Below are 21,225 nucleotides of genomic sequence, written 5' to 3' on the forward strand. Positions count from 1 at the left end.
CTGAAGCGGAAGTATCTTTTTGTTATGCTATTTTTTCATGTAAGAACCTAAGAGAAGAGTGTAGTTCACAAACATCAAGTTTGAATTATTTACACAAAAAAACATTGCCAAGTATTTAAAAAGAGGCTTCATAATGCATCATTAAATGCACTGAAATAATACTACGCACAAACGAAAAATGGATGCTAGTTTGTCTAGCATGTTTCTTAAGCCCAAACATACATTTTCAAACCGAATAAACCCGCTTAAATCCATTTAAATCTTCCAAGGCTGGAATATATCCCACCAGGTAATCGCGGGGCTTTTTAGCATGGCAACAAGGACGCACTCTTTAGTGACCTACAAAATTCGTGTCCACACTTTTTAGCCCCTTCAGACCCGCATTTTTTTCTGCTGGGCAATTTAAAAAAAACTCATTTAGACTCTTTTCCCACATAAGAACAACATGGAATTTTTTTTTTTATCTCATGTTTTTATTTGTTATAGTGGATGCCAGGATAGTATGGCTGTAACGTGTTGTAAACTTACCAAGCTTATATGTAACATTTTTAACATGAACATCATGCAAATCAACTTGTAAATGTGATTGGTTAGCTAAGATCGAATCATGAACCAGAAAATTGTTGACATCATCCAAATTATGCGTTTGTATTCGTTTAGACTTGCAAACAATGTTATGTCCGCTGCAAACATCTATGGGTCCGAAAAACGATATTCCGCCCCTCTTAGCGCTTCTAACCTTTCTCACCATGACTTACGCACACTCACATCTGACAACGAGGCGTTCTAAATCGGACACGCGAGTGGTCTATCCAAAGGAAAGATTTATTTTCGGGGTGTAGGCTAGCTAGTTAACTGCATGTCGTATGTCAGGTAACCACTGATGAACTGAGTCATGCTCACTGGACCGGATTAGCCACGGCCACAAAATTTGTTACTACCTAAATTTAAATTGTCTTTTAAAGGGGTTTTAAAGTACATTTATTGCACCAAAAATAACTACTAATAACTTTTTTTCTTCTTTTTTTTTTACTTTTAGGACTTTGACGTCACGACACAAGCATCAACATTCAGACGAAGCACATTGGAATCTTTGAAACGAAGAAGGTGGAACGCATGTACAGTCAAGCATCATTCAGCGGCATCTATATTTAGGCTGATGGTACCGGATGATTGGAGGCTTATTATTACTGAAGCTGTGCTGCTGCAGCTTTTGGTTTTTTTTTCCCTTCAGCTTGTCTCACTTCCCCGCCTTCACACATGTGCAGCACACACACACATGCAGCACCGCAATTAAGGCACATCTTAACACCCACTTTGTGAAACATACACCCATAACAATCAATTAGCCTCTCGCTGAATTACAAATGCGACTCGTCCGCCTGTGCCATATGCGTTCTTGTGTTTTAAGACTTTCGACTCGATATTCTCGGTTTTATTCTCATGAGGCTTCAAAGATGAAATCATTGATGGAAAAGGCAATAAAAAATGCAAACATACTGTAAATGAAAACCTTTTGTGTCTGTGTGAATGCACAGGCAGATATTTGCACCGTGTTAACATTAATGGATGGACAGATGTTTGTATTACCTGCAAACGTGACGAGACAAGCAGCTGTTTTCATTATACAGCACCTAACCTATTATAAAGGAGTTTCTATTTCATGTGTGTGAATAAAAAGACAGCTGTTTAAACAAAATGTAGGAATGGACAAGAGACTCTGAACTGCGGGGTTCCCCAGGGGTCAATCCTAGAACCCCTATTTTTCATCTAACAATTAAAAAGTATTTTATAAAGTTTGTTTACAGTAATTTAAATCATTATTATTCTCATGTATTATGGAATGAATGTATTTACCTTCCTGTAACTGTTCTAAAAGCTCTTTGAATTAACCTGCATACAAATAGTTTGCATGACTAGCCTAGCAGCCAAACACAGCATTAGCCAATCTTTTTACCGAATAACAATAACGAATTTGACTAAGTGCAATTTCTGGAGAAATTGCGCGGGAATGCTGAAAGCTGAATACTAAAAAAAAAAGAAGAAACTGAATGCATGTGGTATGCTTGTGAAATCTTATAAAGGAAATCGAAAGATAAATTACGTGAAAAGTTATTAATTATGATAAGTATGTAAAAAAAAAAAAAGAGAGAAGTTGAACTGCAACCAGCCTAAGGTGGGAATAAAAAGTGCCTAAAATAATAATAATAAAGGTTAGAAATGCTGTTTGGCATTCCCACTACTATCTCCAGATATAAGCTTGACATAATATTAGATCCAACACTTTTTCTACAGAGGTGACATAAGGCCACACACTGCACATGTAACGACCATGCCGCATACACGCGGTTGTCGTGGGGGCTTTTGATGTAATCAACCCGGCAGCAACACCAGATGTTTGCCACGTCACCATGGTGGGCTTTTCTTGTTCCCCTAAAATTGAATAAATGTGCTTTTGAAACATAAGCTCTCATATCTGGAGTCAACAGCCATTGAGGCAGAGAAATACTCATTTGTGGGTACAAAATATGGCCGTACTATGACTGTCTATATGACTCCAAAGGGAAAGATGAGTGTTTTGAGTTACAGGCATGGTCTCTGACAAATTAAACTTGTATCTCAAGGCATCACTGTGCATAGTAGGGCTGCTCAATTGTGGGAAAAATAATAATCATGATTATTTTGGCAATAATTGAAATCACGATTATTTATTTTTTGGTACAAACAAGAAAATGTTTAGGCATTTTAAAATATTAAGACCAATTAAAAAAATAGAAACACTATAATTATGCACGTTCCTTTTGTCCCAAACAGAATTTACAATAATATATATTTATAATAATGTATATTTAGTTATTTATAATGGCAAAAACTTGAAGTTGGAGTAGTTTTTGGTACAAAACAAGAAAATGTTTCTATGTAAAAAAAATTAAAAAATAAAATAAAATCTTTGAAACGCTATAATTATGCAAGTTCCTTTTGGATGAAATAAAATGTATTACATTAATTTATATATTTTTTAGTTTTTAAAATAATTAAAGTATAAATTCAAACAACTCCAAATGTTTTATTAATAATCTTTTTTTTTTTACAATTATGCTGATTTTGTAATTGTGGAGTGTAATAATTGAAACTGTAATTGAATATCGATGAATGCCCTAGTGCATAGTAATGTGAATAGCATTTTTTACATTACATCTATGAATGAACGAAAGAGATGTTAGCATTTTGGGTATAAATTGACAAACATCTCAACATTCAGTCCATGTGTTTGAAAAGCCCAACATCGCGCGAGGAATGCCATTAATTTGCACGTGCTTCAGCGTCGCGAGTGTGAGAGCGGTCGAAAAAGAAAGTGGAAAGGAGCGGAGGCCTAAAGCCAACGCGTTCATGTGCAATATGTGTCATGCTACGCTCGGAATGTTTTTGCCACTCCTGCCCCACTTGTGTGCCCGCTGACCATCGACTTGAATCAAGTTCACGAGCACACACAGGCAAACACTTTAAGAGCGCAGCAATGCGAGCGCACACAAGAGTCAAGAGTCCCATTGCCTCAAGCCAAAGCTGAACAATGCTACCATGAGCCCTTCTGGATGGCTTTGTGCTGCTTTAACTAATTAATAATGGAAGTGAATGGAGAACGATGTGACAGTCATCAAAAGAGACAAATAAGAGCAGTCGCCGCTGGCATGCACTGTATAGGCAAAGAGAGGAAGGCCAGCGATCCTTTCAAAACAACGCTTTCCATTTTTATAGAATAGACAAACACATCGTCATGTATGAAAATAGATGGAAATGTCAATTTGTTCCAGCCTGCCTCACAAAAAACAAAAAGAAGAAAATAGCACTCTAATTTTGTACTTTAAAAAAAACGTCATAAGAACATAATGAAATAGAATGTAAAATATTAAACAGCTTTTGCATCATGATAAATAAATGTATTATGGCTAATTGTGGTGAGCACAACTTGGCCACCGGGCGGCAGTATAAAACGGTCGCGCAAACAAACAAAGAAGAGTTTCACTCTAGGATAAAGAATATGTGCATGTGAGTGTTATGTTATGTTGTCTGTCTATATGTGCTGCAGTAACGTTTATGTTCAAATATCCATTTTTTTTCAAGTGTTATAATAGGGATGTTCAATACAATTTCCCCCCCCCGCATCAATACCAGCACAAATTTTCACTTTGAGTTCTTTTGAAATTTAAAATTTAATTTAACACAATGCAAAAAAAAAAATTACAATTAAGGATGCCTGGTCTCGGTAACTTAGCATTGTTTCAATGCTTTGTGGTGTGTCTGTATTTTGTGTTATGAATTTGATGTTTATTTATGTATTTATATATTTATTCATTTATGAAATATTTATTTATTTACCTACTTCTTGTTATTAATTTGTTGATGTAAATTTTATTTACGTACTATGTATACTATACTTACTTACAATGTTTGCTTTGCGCTTCCTGTTTTACTTATCTTTTCTGTTCCATGTACAGCATTTTGTATAGAGCAATGCTTGTTTTAAAGTGCTTTTTTTTTCTCTGACAGAGCTCAGTATTGTTCATTTAAAGTGCTTTATAAATAAAGTTGAGTTGAGGTACTTGCCTGACAGCCACAAAGATGCTAATTCATTAGCCCATCTAAGGTGTTTTTTGGTGTTAGCATGAAGCTAGCAGACATTAAGGCAAAGGTATGCGGTTGTTTTAAATGCTCCTTGACAATATTTTTGTCGACTCCATGCTGGGCTCGTACTGAATCTCCAGACTTTCAAACACTTGACAAATTTAGATCAGGTCACCCATAAAAACTTTTAATCTCTTCTTTTGTCGGTGAACTTCCAACAAGTGTTGGCCCGACAAAAGCCCGGAGTCCATTCTAATGTAATCGTAATGGCGTATGCATATTGAACACCATCGCTGCCATTAAAAAGCAATTCGTCAAAGAGAAGTCAAAGTTACTGCGTGTCCTTAAAGCCAGCGGCCCTTATCGCCCCTTTCGATCTCATCATCCGCATCTATCCTCTACCACTCCTCCTGTAACGGCAAAAGCTCTCTTATCACCGCATGCGCTCACCTCCTCTATCACTCCACATGTCCTAACTCTCCCAAAAGCACAAGACCCCGCCCCCGCCCCCGCCCGCACCCGCACCAACCTGTCCCATCTCCCCCGCAGCTCAGCGTACAGCGATCTTGGCGGACACCTGTTCCAACACTCCTCTGCCGGTCCCTCGCGGTGCACACGCACACGCTCTCACACACGCAGACACGCGCGCGCAGGAGGGGGTGGGGGGTGGGGTGGGGGTGGGGGGGATATGTGTGAAGCAAAACGCTCCGGTGAATAATTTAAGTCTCTACAGCAGGGACATAAAATGGAGCCTGTCAAGCTGACAGATCCATTGAAAGCGCTATAGGAAACATTTGGCTGCCTACCTAGGGAGAGTCTTTATATGTTTTGTTTTTTTGCTTATCTAAAATTCCATTTAAACAATAATAACATCTTGAAAATGTAAAATAGTGATTACGCAGCATCCCGTGCAGCACTTAGTTGAGTCGATAGGCTGCGGGTTGCCACGGTGGCAATATGACTTCGGTTCCTATTGAGTTCAAGTATTGATTCGTACTCACTCTGAATACCTTGCCGGTGTTTTTGCACTGCTAAGTCATGCACCATTTTAGGTCAGCCTGATGTTGACATTCAGTTTATATGTGAGTGGACAGATGGCAGCCCCCATCCATCCATCCATCATCATAATTATTAGGGCTGGGTATCGATTCTAATTTCCTCAATCGATTCCATTTCGATTCAAGAGAGTTCAGTTCGATTTTGATTTTTTTCTGATTCGATTCACTTCTTTTCAATCTGATATTGATTAATTATGGAACATCAAGTCTTCTTAAATATCAAGTCTATGATAAAAACTTTCACAAACATTAAATTTCAAATTACACAAACATTTAATTGCTGCTATGTGACTCTAACCTGCCATTTTTTTAGATTTTTACATTTTTGGGACGTTTGCATTCAGTTTCATCCCCAAAACATAACAATGTATAAACAAAAAACAAAACAAAGTAAGTCAAGTAAAAATGACCAAAATGGACATAAGGGTCTTCAGCAAGGATAAAATGAAAATATTTTCATAATTCTAATTCAATAATTGTAAATATAAATTAAAAAGATTCTGAATAGTCTTAAAGTCAGGTCTTTCATAAATGTAAGAGAATACTTTTAAATTGATGTGAACAGTAACATAAAAAACCTCAGCCTTTGAAATTCTATTTTCTTAGAAATTCATGGGAAAAAGATATTGAATCGATATCATTAAATAAAATAGGAAAATCAATTTGATATCGATTATTCGATTTTTTAAAACCCAGCCCTAATAATAAAATAGAATTTAAAGAATTATTAATATTAGTTTATTAATTGACTGGTCATAGTGGTGTGCACAACTTGACCAACAGGGTGGTAGTATAGCCTGAAGCATTATAACACTGCCCCATAGATGTGATTCGTTAGTCCATTCATGGCGTTCCTAAATATGTGTAAGTGAATGGACAGATGATATCTGTTTACATAAATGAGTATGTTTGTAAATGGGCAAAAACAAGTTATAATAATAATGTAATAAAGTAAGCCAGATGTTTACTGGTTATATGTGTACGTATAGACAAAATGTATGCATTGCATGTGCATGCGACTGTACAGACAGCTTAGCAGACGCGGCTAACACTCACAGTTCAATGGCTTTGTTCCACATGATGACGTAGCCTGAGAGCATGAAGGACTCCACGTTGACGATGTGGATGTTTCCCCGTTCTGTGCCGATGTACAGCCATTTACTCTGGAAAGGCAGGTGGCAGAAGGTTATCCTGCGAAAAGGAAAAACACACGAAAAGAGTTACGGGACAGAAAGCCCGAAGACGAACATCCCTGACAAATCGCGCTGAACACCGAGAAGATTATTGAGCCCTCATTCGGTTTCCAGTCTCCTCCCAGATTGGAGTTTAATGAGAGGCTACAAACCCTTCCGTCCTCCTCAACTGTGGCGATCCGTTCATCTTCTCATCCCTTTTTCATCATTTTGCTCTTTCATCCATCTTCCCGTTCCACCTTCAGACCATCCCAGGAATAATAATGTGCGACCTTGCTCATCTGGCGCCCTAAATATTTCAAGGTTGATGCTTTGAAGCCTCTTGTATTTCCGCCACTATTTTCAGACCATTGTAAAGACAGAACCAGGCATTGGCAACGTTCATTTGTAAATTATTTGAAAAAGGAAGGTACCTGGAAGCTTTTACCCAAGTCCAACGAGCTAATAATTAGCAACAACAACAAAAACACACAACACATTGTATATATTAAACAAGCTGCTAAGCCAATTAGAGATAAGTGGGAGCATGTTATAACTGTTTTTAACCACATGAATAATATGAATTTAAATAAGTGAATAAAAGAAAAGACAATCAAATCACACATTTAAGCTACTGGACTCGCCATTCAAATAGCTCACTTTTAGTCAACTGGTTGTTCTAACGGGGGTTAAAAATGGTAAATTTAGCCGCTAAATTAGCCAGATATTAGCATATGTTGACATATTTACTAAAACACTAGTCATCTGGTTGTTCTGATGGGGGTTAAAATTTGTAAATGTAGCCGCTAAATTAGCCAGATATTAGCATATGTTGACATATTTACTAAAACACTAGTCATCTGGTTCTAATGGGGGTTAAAAGTTGTAAATGTAGCTGCTAAATTAGCCAGATATTAGCACATGACATGTTTACTAAAACACAATTTACGGAATAAGTGACAAAGACACATTGTGTCAAATCTTTCATATAAGCTATCAGACCACGCTAGCCACACTTGCTTACTTTGGGGTGGTTAAAAAAATAACTTTGATACAATTAGCAGCTAAACTAACCAGATGCTAGCATATGTTGAAATTCAACGTCTTAAAAGCGTCACAACAGCCCAAGCCGTGTGTTTATTATTGTCCACTTCAACAAAAGATGTATGCTAATGGTCGCTAGCTAGGCTTTTATCGACGAGGCTGATTTGCGTGAGCTCGACTACACGAAATGTGTCATTAAATTAATCAAAGCGACTAATTTCCTCTGTGTTGCACTAATTGTGGGTTTAAAAAAAACATGTGATGTCCTCTGGAGTTCTTCTAGTTGAAAGGCAGTTAATTACTTTGCCTTGGGTGATCTTAAGTGTCGAATAATTGATGCCTATTTTACGTGAATCCGAAAAATATCACAAATCATTTGACTTTTGACGATAGTTCCTTCCTTCTAAAGAGGAACTTCAACTGTTAGTTCTTATTTGTTACATTTATGGGCATGAGAGCATCGACGATTGTTCTCGTCTCCTGTTTTCACGCGAGCGCTGTCAATCCATCCGATGTTTGGAGTGGTCACGACACACACAGACACACAAGCGGCCAGTTGGCAGCTAGCAGGCTCGCGGCCAAAATGTGCTCGCTTGGAGCTGGCAGGCGCCTGCCACAAACCGTCACGTGACAACGGCAGGGAGGGGGGAGCCGGCTCATTGCGCGTTAATTGTCATCGTTTGTAACGGCACAAGTTTGTTTGATGGATGATCCACTGAGGACCACTGCAACACATGCCAAGTTAAAGAGTGTGTCAGCAGTTTGGAAGCTTGACCTTAATTGCCGCGAGTTAGAACGGACCTACTGAAAGGCCAACTAGACAATAATGTTTTATAATGAGGACAGATGCAAAGGCCCTTTTGCAATGATTTACTTTCTTCCTATTTGTGGTTGCTCGGCATAAAAGCTTGAAACTCAGCCCCACAATGTCAGGCAGTTTCACTTAGTAACACATTTGCTCGGCATGTCTATCGTGACCAGACCCACATAAAAAATGGTAGACTTCCTGTTTCTTTGGAGGCATGATACCAGTATCGGCAACATTAAGTGTAAAGTAGCAGCATAGTGGCTCATGCAGCAAATCTCTAGCCCAGAGGAGTGCCTTAATCCGAGATGCCGCTGAGCCCAAATCTCCTCGCAGGGTTTCAGTTCAAAAGAGTCTAATGAGATGGCAGATTGTGTCCTCCCCGTGCAAAACCTCCCAAGAACAAGAGCAAGAGCGGAAATGACATTCTGTGCAAATAAATCAAATATCTAACTAAGCAGAGCTCAGAAATGTCTTGTTTAAACAGTAAACATGTTGCTTCAAGAGATGATTCCTTAGTTTTGACGATTTCTTATCTTTGCATTTTCCCCCCCGCAATTTCAAGCATAGTTTTGGGGTGATTCATTTAAATATAATGTACAGCGATTACTTAGGGCACAGCAACTATTTGAAAAAAACATAGTACACTGTACTACATAAATGCAGAAGTAGTAGTTGATTTTTGTTTAAAAAAACAAAAAAAAAAAAAGAGCAAGATCTCTCTTTGCGGTTTAACTTGACAATGTCAAATATTTTGGAATTTTTGCATTAAACTTGTAGACCTGAGACTAGTCAATCAATCTCAGGATATATATATATATATATATTTTTTTTTTTTTAAAGACTAATCTATATAATTTCAAAACTTCTTCCAATAATTAATGTGGAATACTAGAAGATCTTATAATTTGTGGTTAATCAGAAGCATTTTACATCGTGGCCGGTGTGTGGTAACTGCCAATTAACACTAGTTTGAATGGGATTTGTTCATTCTGACAGGTACAAGAGGGTGTGCGCACTTGTGCAAACATCTCTCAGTGTATTATATTTATTTCCCCTCTCTATAATGTTTGACTGTTTCAATTTAGTTGAATAGGTTATAGGTCACATTTATGGTGGAAAAAGGTTTGTAAAAAAACAGCATTTGAACAGGGGTGTGCAGACTTTTTATATCCACTTTATTAATACTCTCATTCACGCCTATGGACTATCCAAAGTCTTCATTAACCTATATCATGTACGTTTTTTGAAGATTCTGAGAGGAAGATAGCAATACCATCTTCCACTGTGAGAGAGATTTTGTGACATGCAAACATGTCTTCCCAAATGAGAAAGTGCCGGACATATTCGTGTGCACTGACCCTATAACTTCTCTCCCTTATTATCTCCCATCATATCACCCCGCGTCCACGCCGACGTCTGCATCTGCAGCGGCTTCCTGCGAGGCCACGAGGTGACTGGAGCATCCTACGCCACAGTGACTCGGCAGGATTTCTTCTTTCCTCTCGCTCGCATCCCCGACAGCGCGGCCCACAGACTGACTCACCGCTGTCTGGCGGAGGCCCAGTCTGTCTCAGCTCCGCCCCCCTTCCCTTCTCGCCTCGTTTCGGTCATCCCAAATGAATGGTTGCCCGCGCTGGAGGGCTTTCTGCAACGATGCGCTCGCCCGTCCGTCTCAAATTTGGATCGCTAGGCGGACAAAAGGAAGCTTCTGTCTGCATAAACGGGTATGCGAGTATATGTGATGTCACAGTGTGGTCAAGCGGACTAACTCACAAGAGTGGCTGTGTTCACATTCAATGCTACTAACACTCCTAAACATTCGACAAATACAAACTGCTCGAATAGTTACCAATTAATCCCCGGAACCACTGCCTACTTAAGTATTTAAACACCTTACCCTCTATAAAGACCTCTTTTGTTTTATGAAAAGACAGGGATGGTGGTGACATCTTCATTTCCTTAAACAATTGCTATGCCCCAAACAATTTCTGAAACCCTTGTTCACTTAAATATTTAAATGCCTTAACCCAAGTGTAATTTTTTTTTTTAAACATGACATATAATAATGCACGTCGTCAAATCGCAAGAACGCCTCACCACAAATAAGAAAAACAAGTAGTGGTGACAACTACTGATATATTCCTCAAATAGTTACCAGGCCCCAATTCATCACTGGAACCATGGTCCATTTCAGTATTTAAAATGCCTTACTTAAAGTACGGCATTTTATTTAAAACAGGATAGGGAAGGAGGTGATGCTCAACTGCCGTATTTCCTTTAATAATTGCCATGCCCCAATCAATTTCTGGGTGCAGAAAAAATATTTAAATGCTTCGCAACAAATAGATCCCTTTTTTTTTAATGTGGAATGAAGTAGCTGAAATCTGGATGGATTGCCCATCTACATATTTAAATGCCTCGCCCCAAATAGATACCTCAGTTGGAGATGGAATATATGATATTTCCTGACGTAGAGGTCATATCCTCTTAATAAATTGGATATAACCTCCACTTAACATTTTGAAAGCCTTACTCCCAATATACGCCATTTTTTTTAATCCTTAGAATAAACAAGCATCTGTAAAGCTGTTTTCGGTTTATAATATTTTGTTGCTGTGAGGCGTGCTCGGCCATGTTCTTTAATGCTAACTCCCGCCTCCCTGTCGTCTTCCGAACGGGGATGTCTCAAGCGACTTTGCAGACTCCCTCCAAGCAAGACTTCTCTCGCCAAGCGGCAACACGAACGTGTCTCGGGGTGGTGGCGAAGCTTCCTAAATGTCAGGGGCAGTCAAGCGCCTCCGTAAAGGACGCGCGCCGCCCCGTATAAGTTGCTGGCGGCCACCTGTCCGTCATGTCAGCGCTGCGTCAGATCACCGCTTCTGACACTTAAGCCGTCCCGCGACTTTTCAGAGGAACGGATACTACCGCGTGATCTGATTGGTTCCGATGGGTGACCACGTCGTCGGTGATTGTAGGAGACATTTTGTCGGACTTGCTTGAGGCCCCGCTGATGATTACAGATATGCGTGGTTTCGTACTTTTATAAATGTTAGGTCATCATATAGAATCAGCACATATTTAGATTGTAGAAATGACTGTTGCATTGTCTGACAGTTGAGGCGTAATGGAAAAATAAGAAGCCTGGTCTGCATGCTACAAACCACCTCATCGTATCAGATGAACTCAGTAACCTTAAAGATAAGCCATGGGCATTAACGCCATCGATTCTGCGCCTGTCACTGCTTAGTGATGAGCCACTGGGGCCGTAGATTACCGAAAACCCTCAATTACACTGTGGTCCAAATAATACACTTTCAGGATGAAATTACAGTAACATTAATAATGGGGCATTGGTAGAGTGGCCGTCTCCCATCCGTGAGGTTGTGGGTTCGATCAAGACAAGACACTTAACCCTGATTTGCTCCCAGTGGACCAGGCAGCGCCCTGAGTGGCAGCAGCTGACCACTGGTGTGTCAATGTGTGTGTGTGCAGATTTCAACCCTTTACAAATAAATCTTACTTACTTACTTATTAACTCTTTTATCGCCAAAAACGTCAATTGACGTTAAGGACACGCCCACTGTATAACGCCAATAACATCATTTGACGTCAACTATGTTTTTTTCCCCCCAATGGGCAGTGCAACGTCTTGTGCAGCGCCGTTTTGAGAATGGGCTGGAAAAATCCAAAGACACCCACTAACTATGGCCAGCAGATGGCAGCATTGAATCTCTTTTCAATGGGCTCCCGTGTATCAAATTACATTGAACATGGCGGATCTTAGGAAATAGAACGTTTTCGAGGATGACGTGAATAACCAAAGCGTTTGTCACTTTAGGTCAAATTCAGTGAGCGTCACTAAACAAAAAATATTCACTAAACTAAGTCACTGTTGTGCAGAAAATGTATCTTTTTACTTGTTTTCTCCTTTTTTCCATTTTCGCTCCATGTCACTCAAGTTACCTTTTTTTCAAATGGTAATTACTAAAGAACGGAATAAGGTAGAAACATACTTTTTTCCCAATGAAAGAATGCAATCCAATCTTTCGTATGGGATCCACCATGTTTATGTTGTCATAGCACACAATATTCTGTTTGCCTTGAAAGATGAGTGAAAATGCTCGAAATCTGCTGGTACTGTAGGGGTTGTTTTTTGTTTGACAGTAAAAGACGCTTTGCTCACCTCTCTTTACTAAACTTAAGCGAGTGCAGGATAGCCGGTCTCTTCTGCCTCAGGTTCCACAGGTGCACTGTGTCGTCAGCCAGGGCGCTCACCAGCGCCCCCTGTCAAAAAAAAAAGAAGCAAAAAAAAAAAAAACGTATTTAGTTTTGTGATTACATGCACGGACGCACGCACACACAAAAAGTCTGAAAACGTCTTCTGCACAGCCATGAGTCAGCTGGCGCTCTCCCGGTTAGCCATGATGTATAGAAAAGTATGTGTGTAGGAGGCAGTCAAATCTTTTCCATCTCCCGGAGGGATTCGGTTGGGCTGCTGAGTCACAGTCACACACACACACACGCACACACACACAGTGTGTATGCAGGGGAAAGAAATACAAAAACGCTAATGACGGTCACAAGGGCTGCACTGAAATATTTTTCATGCCTAATTAGCGCACATGGAAAAGGGTATTAATAAATAACAATCATGGTTAATTTCCCAAAGAGCAGCTCAGCATCCTTTAAAACGACATGAAAACAGTGCATCACATTGTGTGAATAAAACTATGAAGTCCAATACCAGTGCAGTCCTTAAATGCAACACTCACTTTTGATTGACACTTTCTGACAGGTATTCATTTTTTTACCAATATGTGACTGATAGTAGGGACGAGCTGAAATTGTTGGCTATTACACTACCAATGCGACATAAAAAAAAGCACCTTTCGTACTACTTGTAATACGTTTTCAAAGGGAGGAAATGCGATTACCAGGGATGAACATTCATGATGCAACCCCCCCAAGTCTTTTTAAATGACACTCAGTATTGGGGACAATTTTTAGCATAAGCTTCAGAGCAGGATTTTCAGTGCACAGAAGAAGTATCAACTTGGATGTATTAAAGAATAACAACTAATGAGAATGAGATTAGAGGTAAATGAAATCAATCACAATAAACCTTTGTTGAAATCATATTGCGGATAAAACAGCCTCAAGAAAAATGTGTGCATGCTAATGTTAGCTGTGATGTCTCTATGGACTGCAATATGTTTTTGCATTCAGGTAATGGTGAAGAACTTAAAATGCTTTAGTGATAAGCTAAAGTTTGTCGCTTAGAAAAGTTCCGTGTCGCCTGGAGCACCGAAACGGAAAGTGTGATTAAATTAAGTCTCGGCTCGAATTATTACATTCTGGACAAGTCTGCTTAAACATTTTCAAATGTACAGCACACAGTGACGGACGGCTGCAGAAATACAGATTTATTTTCTGGTGATAAATCTGTCTAATAACACTTAGGATGTGTTGATGAAATACTGCTTCTAGTTTTTATGGCTCTCAAACTGTCATAAATAAAATTAAATACTTTTTCCACTCATGGAAATGTTCCTTTTGTCAATAGGTATACTAGATTGAACAATTAAGGCAATGGCAGATTACAGACTTAAACCCTACAGTGAATCTTTACAGTTAGTCAATGTAAGATCTTCGCATTTGATCTTTTTTTTTTTTTTTTAAAATAGGGAAAAATAGTACTGTGTAATTTTGTTGAATGCTAACAAATAAATGGAATCTCCTTCCGCTGTGCATATATCATAGCATGTAGCATATATCATATCATATCCCAGAAGTCTTTGCGACAGAGCCGTTCTAATCAAGTGGGCGGGGCTTACTTTGATTAACGCTCTGCAGAGTTGGTTTAACACTAAATTGATCAATTCTGTCAAATCACGGCAACACTGACCTCTGTTTATATCAGGCAGTGTTAAAAATACACTTTTGGGGTTGAAATCAACTCTGAAACATTTAATAGCAAAATGATGACACTCCAACTTTTGCTGTTAATGTACATAACAGTCATAGATTCACAAAACACAAAATGTAGAACTCTGGATGTTACCGTATCAGTTTAGAGAGAAAAAAAGACCTACCTGAAAATAAATGTTATTGCAAAATAAGTCAGGATTTTTTTTTTATTACATAATGGGTAAAATTATTACATTATTGGGTTTTATTTCATCATTTCAGGCATTATCACTTTGTCATGAAATTATAACATTATAGGGTAGTTATGGAACCACAAACAAAGAATAGACTTCTACTACTACTACTACTAAGTATTTTTTTTATTGAGGATAAAGAATAGACACCTGTAGCATTGTTATATCTGTCTACTTGTGCTGTTCCACCATTTGTGATTAAATATCCGCTGCTTAAAGGGGTATAACGCCGTCCACCAATGCTAATTGTTAGCATGTCAATGGCATTTTCCATTGTATGCTAGCATTGAGCAAATGGATCTTACGTCGGGTCACTCATGCCTCAAGGCATCTCGACATTGTAAATTTACACCAATCCTGGGACCGCATAAAGCAGGGGTGTCAAACTCATATTAGCTCAGAGGCCGCATGGAAGAAAATATATTAACAAGTGGGCCGGATCGGTAAAATAAGGGTATATAACTTAAAAACAATTGCCGTCAATAATACGCAGATTTTCGCTATTTGTGGGCCAGCCCTAAATTACGGTGCTCAACTGTAATCATAAATTTATATGTTTTGATAGTGGCCGCTTGATTAATTGGTCCGACATTACAGTTCTTTTTTTACTTTACAAAATCGTCTCGCGGGCCGGATCGTATGTTTGACACCCCCTGGCTTAAAGCATGTTGCTAGCCAGAGGCTGAGCAGCACTGCATTTGTTTACAGAGCGGACATGCGGCAAGAGGCAGTTACACTTCCGGTCACTCTATAGGTTTCCAAGTCCGAATACTTGTACCTTTACAACCCTAAGTACTCGCTGGTGAAATAAAGCAGTACGTTTCCTACCTCGTTGATGAGAAACTGCAGCTGGATGACGGCCGCCCCACTCTCGTGTTGACAATAACACTCCACACCGGGACGGCCGAACCTGGAGGATTTACGGTCAAGGAAATTGTGGCAGCACATTAGGGAAAAAGTGTATTTTTCTCTGTGTGTGTGCGTGTTTCGGCAGCTTTGTATGCACTGCAGCGGAGCAGCGGCGCACCCCCCCCCCCCAAAAAAAAATGGCAGCTGTAGGACAGAAGTCTCAGCATTTGAAGGTCATCTGCAGCGTGTTACTGAAAAGCTGTCACTTAAAAATCGGCGTGACTATAAAAAAAAAAAAAAGAAGCACATTCGCTACCGGCGCACACACTTTCCTAAAATGCTATAATGAACACGCTTGTTGGACTAAAGACAGAGCTCACGGGGGGGAGCTTTAAGGTAATGAAATAAACACAATCAACCGAGTGGAAGTGAACATTTCAGCTGAGGGAAAAGTCATAGCGGCAAAAAAGAAGAGCGCACGGAGGATAATTAGAAGTTCTTTGTAGGTGCACGGGTGAGCTGGCTGATTATATTCATTCATTCACTCCCTGGACTCGGTAAAGGGAGGCCATTTGTCATATCTGGCGGGGGGGTGGGGGGGGGGTACACCCAGTGGATGACAGCGTTGCTCATCATAATGTGTATGTATGCGTAAGTGTAGAGGCATGCGTGTGTGCTTTAACTACACACACAAAATATTGGCTCGCATATGGATTGTAATGCGCTACATTAACTATATAGACCACCACTGCAGCCGCTTATTAATATTTAAAGCATGGCCAACACTGCTGCTCTTTGCTCTCAATGGACATAATATTAGGTACACCTGCACGATGGAATGCAAGACATCCATCAGACTTTGGGGTACATCCTGGAACTGGTCACAAAAACTGTAGCCACTACTCAAGTCAAGTTTTTATTTTATTTTATAGCCCTTAATCACAAAAGAGTTTCAAAGGGATTCACATGCCCGCAGTTGACAATTATCAACGACATACTAATCGAACCACAAGAGGGCAAGGAAAAACTAAAAAAAAACATCAGGGGAAAAATGAGAAACCTTGAAAAGGGATCACAAATGTGGTAATCCCCCCTCAGGACAAGGCCGCAATGGTTACTAAACAACATAACTAGAATATTGCAAACGTTCATATATGGTCCTCAAGCATAATTAGATGTATGATGTATACTTGTTGTCAGATAATAAAAAATAAAAGTACAGTATGTATCTATCATTTATTGTTGTAGTTTTACCACATCATATTTCAATTTACAAAAAAGACGTTTTGAGTTGGAAGGACTCTTGCACTTAACTGCTGCAGAGTACGACAAAAAAAACACCAATAATTGTTAGAAAAAGAAAACTAATTGAAACTACAACTAACCATAATTACAGTGAAAATGTCTTTTGTTTTCATCTTTGTTAATTGATATCATACAACCTTTTGGGGTTCATTTAAAAAAATATATTTTGGTACAGCTGTACTTTTTTGTTTTGTTTTCCATCTGTAGCAACAGGAGTAGGAATGTCAAACGTTTGTTTGAAAATTGTGGTTTAGTTTAATTTATTTCACATTACTTAGTGACTTTTTTTTTTTTTTCATCTTGCACTCGACAAATAATCCATATAGTCACCCTCTTAAAAGGGAATTTTTTTGCAAACAATTTTTGGGGCCTAAATCATATCATGATGCAAATGGTTAATTTTTTTTTGTCTTTCTTGAAAAATCTGAAAAAAAATGACAAACTAATTACCAAAAATAAATAAAATACAAATAAAAATAAATATGGGCTATAAATAAAATAAATTCATAAAACACAAATTTAAAAACCTAACAAACTACTACAGTACTATAATGAACTCACGTCCAGCCATTTTCACTGAAGCAATCCCCTTCACTCCCGGCTGTTTTACTGGATTTTGACTTATTTTGAAAGGCCCACAGAATGTTGTGTTCTATTGCTAAAAAAACATGGAACCTACCAAAAGAAAGATTAGAGTTTCTTCTTTTATCAGAAAAAAAAAGTATATTTCTATCTGTTTCAGTTTTGCAACAATTAGCATTAGAATATAGACACAAAAATTACTTTGTAGATGCAATACATGCTTGTCATTGGACAACATTCAGGAAAAGGGGGACAAGATTTGCCGCTTTAATTAACATTTTTATAAGGGCCAAAGGAGCACCCAAAAGTCTAATCAGGTTTTCGTCTCGCGTAGAGCCAGACTTTGCTTTCAGGCTACATAAAGACACTCATGTCACTTATTAAGTAGTCTTGTCCATAATGATTCTAACCAATTCAATTGGAGGGTGGGGGGAGGGGGGGTGACAGGACAGACTACTGTTCAATTCTGTGATAACATATTGATTTTACACACAAACAGGAACCTATAACGGCCAAAATAACAAGTAACAGAAAGTGACTGGGCGCTATTGTTCACGTAGCCCATTTTACTAACCAAAAAAAGCAGCACCAACGGAAGCATGCAAACAGGCTCTCTTTCTAGTGTCAAATCGAGGAAATGGTGTTTCCAGCGACAACTAGAGTTCCAGTGGAGTCTTAACAAAGGGTCGCTCAACAATGTTATTTGCCTTTTCTCAAGTCTCAACATCCATTGTAGGACACCGCTAATAATGTACAAAACAAAAAAAGCAGTAAAAAATATATATATGTTATCAACCCAACCACTTTTTGTCTCAAGCAATTCATCTCTGAGATTAAGAAATACTTTTTTTTGCTGACCCCAAAGATGTAATTAGCACTGTAAATCACTTGGCAAATGCCAAACGCTTTTGGTTAATCACTGATACCAGGGACAGAATAGTGAAGACAATTGGTTGGCTCCACGACTGGATTATGCCGAGACCTTTTCAAATAAGACAACCAATTTGAGAATACACACTCGCTGCCAGTTTCAAATAAGACCACCAAATACTGCAACAAAATGTTTTTAAGTATGGAGGAAGTAGCTTCTTTCTCCTGTTAGACAACAGAGCTCAAAACTAACTTGATTATATACTACAACGAAACTATGTTGGGCTAACTGTTAAGTCGACCCAAAAATCTCTGCCTGTTGGTTCTGTGGGGGTTGGTTTTTTGTTTATGGGTTTTCTTTTTGATTTTGTCTGTGGTTGGTGTTTTTTTGTCTTGTGTTTTTGGTTTCTTCCATTGTCTCGTTATGTCTAACCACGTTCACCTGTGTGTGTCTTCCCTTCCCCAGGTGTGTCTCATTAGTGTTGGTGTATTCAGGCCACGTCCAGACGGAAGCAAACAAATCGTTCCTCAAACAAATCTCGTACACTTAGAAGCAAGTCTACTCACGTCATGTCCAGTCATGGCGACCAGTCTACTCACGTCCCGTCCAGTCCAGTCATGGCGACCAGACCACTCACGTCACGTGCAGTCATGGTTGTCTGCTCACCTTTCTCATTATGGTTAATAAAAGTACCACGCATTGCACTTGATTGTGGCAGCTGGAACCGACTTCTCACCACTTTCATGTTTCTGAGTAAAAAGTTGGTATACGTGAGACCTCAGTTCATGCTTTTTTATTTTTTTTACATTTGTGGCTACTAATTGCAAAAGAATGCGCAATCCCAACAAGGGTTCCCAAAAGTGAAAATCCATTCTCCTTTTAGGATTGTTTTTTTTTCCTAATAGACCCCCCCCCCCCCCTCAAGAGTTTTACAAGCCTTCATGAATGCTTTGTTGTTTTAGGTTCAGGGTTTTGCATTCAATCACAATTTAACGTAGTTACGTTATTCCCAATGATTCATCCTTTGTTTTACACACTTTCTGTCGCAGGTGAAGATGATAACGTTTCACGCTCAAGAGTTTGGCATAAAAATAGCAAAAAGGGGATTAAAAATAGAAAGCAGCCCCGGCGTGCCCCGATGGATATCAAAGTGAAACAACGGCAGATAAAGAATACATGTCAGCTGCGGGCTAAAAATAAAACCTGAGCAAGATTACGCGCAAGGCAATTCTTAAAGTGTTAGCAAGTGCCTCTCGTTGCATCCGCATGGGACAAGGCCGGCCCCGCATGTGTCACACTTGCTGACAGGAGCATTTTCTCATCTCTCTCTATCCTGTCGCTCCGGGAAGCCTCGTCGCGCCGCTTAACAGTGGACAGGCTGGACCGCGGGCAGCCAAGGCGGCGAGGAGACGGAGAAAACAAAAAAGAAAGAAAGAAAAAAAAGTAGGTCATCTTCACATCTCATCACGTGTCATAAAATCCTCCCAATCTGTTGCGGAAGGAAGAGTTGCTGTCTTTTTGTCACAACCATTGAAAGATTTAATTCATTGCCATTTGTAAAAAGAAAAGAAAAGAAAAAAGCCTTCAATTGATGCTTGTTCGTGGTCTCGTTTCCCTCTTTTTTCCTTTACTGGTTGAAAAGCATGCTCTATTGGGTTTAAGACTTTTTCTTTCTTCGTTTTTTGCCTTCGGAAAGTCTTCATATGCTACTTCTATGCGAGTCTTTGATTACATCATGCAACATTTGGCTTGCGATCAGGCTACAGATTAATTTGCCTTCCAAAAAGCCTTCATCTGATGGTTGTTTGTGGTCTCGTTACCTTCACTTTTTTACTAGCTAAAAAGCATGCTATATGGGTTTCATTCCTTTGCTTTCGGAAAGTCTTCATAAACGGCTTTTATGTGGGTCTTTTTGCCTTCAGAAAGTGACAACATGCAACAATGGCTTGATTTCAGGCCACTGATTTTACCCATTGAAGGATAGTCCAACCATTTGGCTTCAAAAAGTCTTTCTATGATTGTTGTTTGTGCTCTCATGATCGGAACGTTTTAAATCACATCGTGAAATATGGGTTAGTTGGTTAGGAAATATGCTCCAGTGGGTTTCACTCTGGCCATTAAAGACCATTCTCTTACGTTCCCTTCAGAAAGTCTTCAGACAGCTAACGTAATGCTTACAACAATAACAATACTAATTACAAGCAAATATTATGATATGACTTTAGTATTTGCTTATATTATCGATGAATTTTTGGGGCAATTTTTTGGGTGGGGGTATTTGAATGAAATTACATTTGTCTTATGTTGTAATAGGTTAATGTATAGAAACAAACACAATCAGCAAAAGGCAAAAAAAAACAACAACACCCAATTGTCCATTTTTAAAGAGTTAATATCGGCCGGTTAAAACGCCCGAGCCCAAATAAGCATCGTTTATGCAATTGGAATTCTTCACAATTCCCATCTCTAGGGAAATATGTCAAGTAAGGTAGGAAGAAGTAGCAAAAGGGAACGTGTGGAAGAGGTGGGGGGGGGGGAGGGGGGAATGAGAAAGAGAATCCGAGCAATACGTGAGAGACAGTGGGAGAAAGCGGGAGAAAGAGCAAGCCTGGAAGCTGCTATGACGTTGGCACTGAAGTGACGTCAAAGCGAGCCACTCATGCATCAGCCTGCCAGCGTGGGGGGTGGGTAGGGGGATGCTGAGCCTGGGGGCACAGACTGCTCTGGACTGGACTCAAAGACTGTAGCCAGG

At 39.3% G+C, this 21,225-nt stretch overlaps 1 protein-coding gene across 5 annotated transcripts in view; it reads right to left on the reverse strand.

Annotated features, from left to right (window-relative positions):
- Positions 1–21,225, reverse strand: part of stxbp5a (syntaxin binding protein 5a (tomosyn)) — an 87,042-nt gene that overhangs the window by 40,458 nt on the left and 25,359 nt on the right. For all 5 annotated transcript variants that reach the window (XR_015090767.1, XM_086060869.1, XM_086060870.1 and 2 more), the window contains exons 4-6: positions 15,695–15,776; positions 12,889–12,989; positions 6,738–6,872 (exon numbers count right to left, since the gene is read on the reverse strand). Coding sequence is in view for 4 of the 5 variants with exons in the window: in XM_086060869.1 (XP_085916995.1) it covers positions 6,738–6,872; positions 12,889–12,989; positions 15,695–15,776 (318 nt within the window). In the remaining variant the exon portion in view is untranslated. The remainder of the gene's footprint in view (positions 1–6,737; positions 6,873–12,888; positions 12,990–15,694; positions 15,777–21,225) is intronic.

This window comes from Leptonotus elevatus, chromosome 18, assembly GCF_054856555.1.
Source record: "Leptonotus elevatus isolate MCC_2025b chromosome 18, RoL_Lele_1.0, whole genome shotgun sequence".
In the NCBI taxonomy this organism is placed as follows: domain Eukaryota; kingdom Metazoa; phylum Chordata; class Actinopteri; order Syngnathiformes; family Syngnathidae; genus Leptonotus; species Leptonotus elevatus.